Here is a 9,238-nt window from a genome sequence, read left to right as displayed (position 1 = left end):
GATATTCTGAATTGCGCCTTATATCCAAATTTTCTTATTTAGACATGTGGGATATGTCGATATTATTTGGGTTTCAGGAGCATTCTTTGGACATACAGCGCATTTGGAATATGCGTCTCAATAGGGGTTTTACAGCACTTCGCCACACACGACCACATGCTGCTACATATTGGTCAGACATTTCTGAATTGACAGGCAGTCTTTTGTAATTCTTAACACAAGTGCTCTTCCCTCTGGTCTGACTCGTAATGAGCTTCATTTACATTCAGAGGCAGGCAGTCCCAATCTGACCTAAAGGCAATGTGGGTAGGTAGACAACACTCGTTGTCTCAGAATTGTATTTTTGTGAACACGTAAACAACAAAGCATGAGTGAGAACAGAAACGGGATGTTTCAGATGATCTTATTGTCTCACAACACAAACATCTTCGATACATTTTCAATACATTTTTTTCTGTCACAGACATTTAAAAGCATTTGATCAATGTGACTTTTTTTTTCTGTTGCCTACTCACTGTATGTTTTCACAATTCAGCTGGATTGATGTTTGATTGCTTTTCTGCTACAGTTAACAATATAAAGTAAAGCAGTTCAGTTATGAAAGCATGAGGTTTGTTACGATTGTGAGAAGGGAACAACAACACAATACATTTTTACAGCTATGAAATGTGCAAAATGTTGTATTTGGTCTTTTTAATTCCAGTATACAGATCGGAGAAGCTTCATTCCTAGAAGTAGACAGCACATACAAATATTACAATATCCAACCTCTAACTACAGCAAAGCATGCAGCAACATGTGCACATATCCTGTTTTACTGAAAACAACTTGCAGGATTCCCACGAGCGCATTTATCTTCATCCTTGTTTCAGTGATGAATGCTTTTACCAATAAGGTGGATATAGCAAGTTTGAACTAACATTTTGTCTTTAGGTCACCAGCCAACATTGCCTCAACTTCTACACCAGTCAATGCTACTCAATAGCTGTGAAATGCACATTTTCTCTAACACATGGATTAACATTGCAGCAGATATTCTATCATGAAATACGAGATACTATACCAGTACTGACTGTGTGCTGGAGTCTAGGTGGCTCCATTGCCTGGTGGCTGTCTGCTGCAGAATCAGCAGTGTTTTCACTTGAATGAAATACTCTACAAAGAGGAGGTGCAGAAGTCCCCCTTAAAATATTTAACATAGCACGTGTCAAAAGGAAATGATCGCATACAGCCTCACTTCTTGTTTTGCTTGCGTTCACATCGCAGGGCAGTGAATTTGCACAAGCATTCTTAAAGACACATCTCACAGAAAAGCTACGGCTGAATCAAATGTGCTCAATGTTCTCAGCTATACATACTGTACTGCACGTATGGATGGAATATGGCATCAAAGGACTGAAAAACTACTAACTAAATTACACTAATTACACTATGAATGGTTCTTCTGTTTGTGTGGTCACATTTATGGGCTAGGACGATGGAAAGAAAATTATACAGAGAGGATGAAAGGCAGCTGGTGTTCAAGGCCCTTCAACACTGCATCACTCATTCAGCATCTATGTATCTATGGTTGCAGTTTCGTAAATCCAGCTCTCATCTGCATTTTGTTGCCTTGGACCCTGACATGTTAAATAAATACCAACAGCAATACAATACTGGCCTGTGGGAGCCTTTGGATGCACTTGGGCATCATATAACATCAATCTATAACATGGCGATGGGTACACCAGAGTCATAGCGTCCCTTCATCTGACTTATTCTGGCAGCTAGCAGGAGCAGCAGGCCACTGACCACCTCCAGGCTGTAGGAGAGCCAGGCTGTGGCTAAGGACCAGCCGAAGGACACATCCACGTGGGCGAGGTTCTCTGGGGGCACGATCCGCTGGAACTCCTCCATGGCTAGGTTTGAGTATTTGATGTAGATGCTGACCCCCGAGAGGGTAAAAAGACCTGTTAGTGCACAGAAACCAACACATGGCACCATTAGAAAAACAAAACTTTACGTACATATTGCCTTGTACCTTGAAACATGGATGATCCATCCTGAGGAATTTGAATAAATTCTCTTTGAATGAGATCCTTGTGCTGCCTAATCAAGCACCGTAATCACCATGATGTATCGCAATTAACCAGTTCTTACAATGAGGTCATTAAGGTGATAATCTATTCAGAGGCAAATAATCATTTTCCAATGGAATCGTCTTCACTTAACTCAATGGATGACATTAGATAATACAGACTTAAGTACATTAATGAGAAACAATTATCTTAAAGCGTTAACGATTTAAAGCCGTTTCGAGAACAAAAAACATTTGTCTCATTCAAATACCAATTATTCCAGCAAGGTGCTTCTAAATTTATTCCAATCATTTACAGGAGGAATCTGAGAGTTTCTGCTTTGTATTTTTAGCTTTTGATTTCCTAAACCGACAAATAGAAAGTCATAAAAATGACTGCAGAGTTGTGCTGACAAGAATAAAATACACTAAATATCAACGCTAAAACACCAGTAGTCCCCACTGCGCAATTCAGACTGACCTTTAGTGTGGCACCATGGAAGGCAGAACCAAAAAAACTGTGCAAATTATTGCAGTTCGACCCAGTTAACTACTAATCATCGTCTACCATGTAATTTGCCTAGTTGGTACGTAAGTACAGTATAGCCAGAAAGAAAGAAAAAAAGGTTAGCAAGTACAAATGTCATGAACGGCACAGCGGGTTATGCAGACTTCTGTTTCATAGAGGGATATAGAAAGTCCTTTTCACATTGACGTACAACTCATGAGTGTGAGAGTTTAGTAATAGATGATATAGTTTTGCTGTTGTTACATCCTGTCAAATTTTTGCAGTCTGCAAACCAGCATGCTTGTCTAGCTATTCCGACCTACAATCCTCTGCGCAGCAGATTTATGAGCAAGAGGTTAAAAGTTCAAGGTGCACTATTTCGATGAAGTAGCGTGTCCCAATTGAATGCATACTGCATGCAACAGTACGCACTTTGTAAGCACAGCTGCAGTATGTACAAAAGTAAAGAGAAAGTATGCGATTTGGAAGGCAGTGCAAGCATTTCTCCTTTTTTGATTCTTTGTTCAAACGTGGAGGAATGCAAGAAAAACAGTTTTCTTTAAATATTCAAGGCAACACAGGGCGAGCAATTGACATACAAATGGTCATTTCTGTGGGTAAAGTATTTCTTTAAAATAAAAACTATTTAGCAATAAAATGTAATTGCTTCACTTGTTCTCAATCAAAACAAGACACCTGTAATAATACTCTCAAACACATTAAATGGTACAAATAAAATACCTCTCTGAGGAATGTTACTGCTAAATAAAGCAGCTTTATTCCTTTTTGTCCCTCTGATCCAGAATTTAGAAAATGTAGACGGAAGCATGCTGGTAAAGATGAAGTACAAGGATGGTAAGAAATGCATCAGACATCATATTCTGATTTCATCACTGAAGGTTAGTATAGCTAGAAGCATTGTGAGTCTGTTCATTGTGGAAAATATATCATTGTCAGAGGGAGATTTGTTTGTTTGTTTGCTCTCTTGACTGGATTGTCTTTTGGCAGCAGGCATTCATGAATATGATGGAGCCACTGATTTAACACCAGAAGTTGTCTTATTTCAAGGAATAGTGTGTCATTTTGGGAAATGTGCTATCAATTAATTAACCAATTAACATATACTTTAGGTGCGCGACAGTGCAGCCAGACTCAGCAACTCTCACACAACCACACTTTTCAGTTTATTTCAATACCACAGATAAGCAAATGTGTACGTTTACAACTGTTAATTGTAATACGGTGTATGCAACCGTATACTGAACCGACACTAAGTGTGAACTCTCACTAGTGTGGATGCATCTCAACACAGTGCCGGTGCCTAATTCACCGAGTATAAGAGGTGGCTTTGAAAGTGGAGGAGCGTATGCTTGCAGGTCTTTTGATGTAGAGACGTGGACAGGCCATTTGGTGCAAAGCATGAAATTAGCTGTCTGGGAAGCTGGGCCTGTCAGCAGAGATGGTAAAATATAGTAATAAGACCGTCTACCTCGGTAACAGATTCCTACATTCACCCTCAACCAAATCGAGAATAAAACTCATTCCCCTTGATGAATATTCTATTTTTTTGCGACTGCTAACAGCTGAACCCTTCGCAGTGTAGGAAAAAAAGCAATATTTCGTTTAATGTATTGCTGATGAAAGCGTATGCTGTTACTGCCATGCAGATCAGGTCTCCTTACTGGACCACACTGAAGACATTTTTATGACTGTCCCCAAAAGTGGATGATATTTTGTCTTTGAGCTCCCATTCTCTTGGACATTCAGTTTATATTTTTGAGCATTCAATACTTGTTTATGGACGGATACAAAAGTATGTAAATTATGTCAAGGTTCATGTTATTTTTGAGACCATCATTTTGGCAAATATGCAGATTAGCAATTATAATTTTAAGTCTACAACAATTGTCTGTGAGGCAGTGCTTTGAGATAAATGCTAAAATTAGCATGCTCACCAAAGTTATTACAATTCATCCCGAGGGGAACGTAAATGCGTTTACAGAAATGTCATGGGAACAATAGTTGAAATATTTCATCCTGGAGCAAAGTATTGGACCGATCTCACCAACACACAACCTCTGTAGTACATCAAATGCAAGGGCTGTGCCTCATATTATCATATAATTACATTTAAGGAAGATGTTGTTCATGATGTGACTGCCCATGATTACCGGGATAAGACACAATATATTCAATGAACTTGACTAAACAAAGTACATTCAATTTTGTTGATATTGTTACAAGGATGCCATTTGAAAAAGAATGATTTCAGAGAGCATGTAATGACGATCCCAGGGGAAAGTGTCTCTGAATCTTTCAATCAAGAACAAGCTCTTCTGCTATCTTGTGCCACTTCATCACAATGAGCAATCAACTCCGCATGCTGCGATCAATGCTGCTAATTGTATCATTTTCCAACGGGTGAATATTTGGCGCACCAAAGTAAATTACTATGTCTCAATTGTCCAAACTAACTGCACCAGGAGTTGAACCGCACCAAAGTTGTATTAAAACAGACTAAATGTTTGCTTACCATGGAAATATTGTCAGTAGATCATACAACCAGCTCTATTCACACTGTTCTACAGCATTGAAGTGTTTGGTAATTGGTGTCAAAACTGTGATTTAGCATATGGGGGTCCAACCTGTCACAGATGATTGTGCTACGATAATTGCATCTGAGACTCTTGAATCACTCATGCTCTGTCGATTCATAAAACGTGAAAAACTGATTAAATAGAAAGACGGAAGTCTGGCACAGTAAGCTCTAATCAGTTTAAAAGTGTCTTTCTTATTTCCTTATAAAATCCCAATTTCCGCACTTCTATTAACAGTGTAATCAAAAAGATCATTACCTAACTCGACTCAAGTCAAATGGGATTTTGAATGTCAGATATGTATTATGTAGCTTCGGATTCTCCGGATAACAGTCTGCTCCAGTCAACTGCAAGATATAATATTTATACTAATTGCAGGTTTCTTATTGGCCCTCAGTGTAAGAAAGTATAAATGAGATTTTAGCAGTTGCCTTAAGTCAGAAGTAAAAGAGAGCACTTGACATTATCTTTTCATGGTTTTCTATGTGTAGTTAAGGCACAACAAGGCACCTGTATGTGTAAAATGTGCACACAAGCTTTTCTTGTGCTGTTTTTGATGTTGGCCATATTGCCCAGCCCTAACCATACATCACTGACATGACAAACCAAAGGGTTTGCTACAGAACAGTCTAGATGCAAAACATGCGGAATTGCCACAAGCACAGAAAAAAAAAAAGATCTGTGTGGACTCACTACAGAAGAGAACATAGGATGCTGATCCAGCCAGCAAGTTGGGACTGCAGGCCAGCGAGCTGACAAGTCCAAAGATCCAGCCGAACACCAACATGACCAGGCTGAGGGGCAACATGATGACCACCACCTTGTGCAAACCTGCAAACACATTCACAAACACACAGTGGTTAGTGTGCTTTTAAGATTTTTTGTTTTTTAAAGTGCCTTAAAGGATATAGTTGGGATGTTTTGAAGTTGGGTTAGTTGTTGTCAGTGTATTCCCTACAGTGGACGGCGGGCGGCATGCTCTTAGTTTGGAGAGGTGTACCAGCATGGGAGCAAAGTAAAAAATGATATCAGTTTAATTAAGTATATTTGTTTAGAATATTTTTGAACAGGGAACTGAACTGAAAGTGAGACTTATCTAATGGTCTGGTGGTATACAGTAATTATGAATCCCATTGCTATTATTGGCAAGACCCGCATTCATGCACTAGGATTGGCCAGGCGTCCATGCTCGCTGAGGTACCGGTCACCTGATTCTTTTCAGGTCCTATGCCCTCACCAATGGGCTATCCTGACCCTAACCAATCGTCTCTGCCTCAACCAGCTAAACAGGGCGGCCCTTGCCAAGAAACACAGTCTCCTCATCGGAAACAAGGAGGGTTAAAATAGAATATGTCATAGCATTGGGGTACGATCATAGAACATGTGGATGATTGATTCGCTAATTTGACTGAAACGTCTGCAGGGTTGGTGTCATAGTTACCTACTGTATTAGTCACCTAATACAGCTGAACTGGGCGAAAATTACAATTCTGCAATTATTGAAAAGATCTTTAAGAAAATACCATAAACAAATGCTTTATATTTGGAAATGTTCTGTTCTACATCATCCATTTTAGCGTGCACAAAAAATTCTGTCAGGCCAAGCACAGCCAAAGAGCAGCTGAGCGGACACCATCCCTTTATTTCTAGCGCTGTCTGCTTTTTTTTAGGCGTCTCAAATATGTTCTCTGCTGCCCCAGTCCACAGCATTGCTTTTCTCCCATGCTGGTACTCCTTTTCTCCAAACAGGGGGTGTGCCGACCGCCATTTACTTAATGCACTGACTATGGATAAATACCTCACAAACCTACTTCAAAACACTGTAATGACAAGTCAGCTGGATAAACCGCTGAGTGCAACCATTTGCAAAAGCAGTTAGGCCATTCAGATTGATTTCTACCATCCAAGGAGGCACTATTTTCCAGTTTTATTGTCAATTGGGTATGAAAATCGTGTTCAGACTTGCTTAAGATAGCTTCTATCACAAGCAGTGTATTACTGTACTTCATTACAAACAGGGAATGTTTCAGAAAACACCACCCTTAGCAAAAATGTTCATGTTTGTTGGGTGTACATCATGTGGATAGGATTTTCTGACAGCAAACAGCTACTTGTGAATGTAATTTCTTCAGCAGCCAACTACACCGATACATTCTTTGAGTCAGAAATCACTGACTGCCAGTTGATAAACAAAACCACTCACCAAGAAGGTGCCTTTCCACTTCTGACAGGCTGGACATATTTGCTGTGAAAGAAGGGATGACTGAGCTCATGTTTGCTCCTGAAAATGTCAAGAGAAAAGGTTACACATGACGAGATGTGTGGACAGAGCTGTAAGACTGGAAAATTGCTACTAACAGTGTCACTTTGTGAACACATTTGTACAAATATTCAATATCTTTAGAAATTCAACACAATGCAAGCGTGAATTAATCAAACCAATTAAAGACCTCTCTATACGACAGATATTCTCAGCTCTGCATGTGCGACAGTTGTGCACCTCTGCACAGAATAAAGCTCAAGTTGCTGCTTCTGTGAGCTCAGCCAGTGCAGTAGTAGAGGATATAACAACAATTGTGTTAGTGCATGTTCCACCTTAATGTCACAGGTGCACTGCCTTAATAGCTTTAAACATTATGTTGTCTCATTATATGACATTTACTGTGAACTGTGGGCGGCACCAGCAACACAGTGGACCTATGGGACCTCAAACTGAAACGTATGAGTTAATAATTCAGCACAGTCTGTGTCATTTATTTCTCCAACATAAAAGCACTGGCATTTCACTTATCCTGTGCTTTAGAATTACACAACTATGACTTACTGCAATCAGTGATGAATAAATTGCGGTAAATATAACGGTAGCCTGCAGCTGTAACTGAACATGGTAACGCAGCAGAATGAGAGAGAAACCCTTGGTCAATGAACAATGAATGAACAATAATACATCTCAACGGCATCACATTTACTCCACAGTAGATCGATTTTCTTTTTTCTTTCACTGTCAACATAAGAGACGGCAAAAATAATGGATATTGCAAGAGAGAATAAGCCTTTTACTCACAACAGTGTTACTGCCACATGACAATGGCTTCTCAAAATGACCCCACGTAAGAAACAGCGCAAAAGTTATGCTGGAAAAATAAGGTCTACATCCCATATAATTACAGCACACGCACCATCCTTCAGTAAATTACACCCATCTGACTAAACGCTCATGCAAACTACATACTGAAATATGTTGGCTTGAGTTGAGTTGATATACCTTCATTAATTCTCCATAGTCCAGAATGTGAACTCAGGTCGTCTGAACCTGTGCAGTTGGGTTTATTCACATCGATAATGTACCAGTAATCAGTTCCAATAGCCACTGCGAGGAGGCTGAAGCTGAGCAAACCTGTAAACCCAGCAGTGACAACCACCAATCCGTACCTCATTATACAGTCCACAACGCAGAGCGCAGTTACTCTAAAAGTCTGTGCAGTTTCTATATTATGTTTTACTGTATCCTGTATCGACGCTCAAAGATGTGCGATGCGTAAAAGCTCTCCCCTCCCCGTAGTGCTGTTCTCCATTGCATTCACGACCCTAAAACGCAATTTAGGATGGAAACTGAGCAAAGCGTAATCCCGTAATTGTTTACTTTAAGAGGAAAAAGAAAAGAAGACAGGTATACATATCGAGCTCGCCACCAGTTTAGAACACACTGACGAGCATAAAAGTACAGCGCGCTGGGTTGATCTTAAGAAAATAAAACGCCGCACGTGCGGTAAGGAATTCCAAAATAAAACCCCGATCGCGAAACATCATTGGTGGAGGTGTTTGACATTTATTTTTGGATACAAACTAGTCTACATCCGGTCACAGTTCAGTTAGCAGATATTTACTTGACTCTTACCGTAACTTAATTGGAGACTATTTTCAGAGTGGTTGCTGCTCTAACTAGATACGCGTAATTTGTACCGAGCCCACCCTTTCGTCCCTACACATACAGTAGTAAATTACAAAAACAACAGCAACATAAAACAAAACAGACATAACAAATTAAAACAGCATTTAAGGTTAAGCACATTGCGT

The 9,238-nt window shown here is 39.7% G+C and overlaps 1 protein-coding gene across 1 annotated transcript; it reads right to left on the bottom strand.

Annotated features, from left to right (window-relative positions):
• Positions 1-396: 396 nt before the first annotated feature.
• On the bottom strand, positions 397-8,877 carry LOC116394654 (transmembrane protein 235). The gene is made up of 4 exons (XM_031867904.1): positions 8,427-8,877; positions 7,365-7,442; positions 5,855-5,992; positions 397-1,949 (listed from the first exon to the last, which is right to left on the bottom strand). The coding sequence occupies exons 1-4, from the start codon at positions 8,596-8,598 to the stop codon at positions 1,705-1,707; spliced, it is 633 nt and encodes a 210-aa protein (XP_031723764.1). The 5' UTR covers positions 8,599-8,877; the 3' UTR covers positions 397-1,704.
• Positions 8,878-9,238: the final 361 nt, after the last annotated feature.

The sequence above is a fragment of the Anarrhichthys ocellatus genome, unplaced genomic scaffold (assembly GCF_004355925.1).
Source record: "Anarrhichthys ocellatus isolate YVR2014 unplaced genomic scaffold, GSC_Weel_1.0 scaffold40, whole genome shotgun sequence".
NCBI lineage: Eukaryota > Metazoa > Chordata > Actinopteri > Perciformes > Anarhichadidae > Anarrhichthys > Anarrhichthys ocellatus.
The sequence above is the reverse complement of the archived record's forward strand: the minus strand, read 5'-3'. Positions and strand labels throughout refer to the sequence as shown.

What these genes read in the sequence shown, in the direction of transcription:
- LOC116394654 (XM_031867904.1), bottom strand. Translation starts at nt 8,598, where the DNA reads ATGAGGTACGGATTGGTGGTTGTCACTGCTGGGTTTACAGGTTTGCTC. An exon ending in ACTATGGAGAATTAATGAAG is followed by an intron (nt 7,443 to 8,426) that starts GTATATCAACTC and finishes TGACATTTTCAG; the next exon opens with GAGCAAACATGAGCTCAGTC. An exon ending in AGTGGAAAGGCACCTTCTTG is followed by an intron (nt 5,993 to 7,364) that starts GTGAGTGGTTTT and finishes ATGTGTTTGCAG; the next exon opens with GTTTGCACAAGGTGGTGGTC.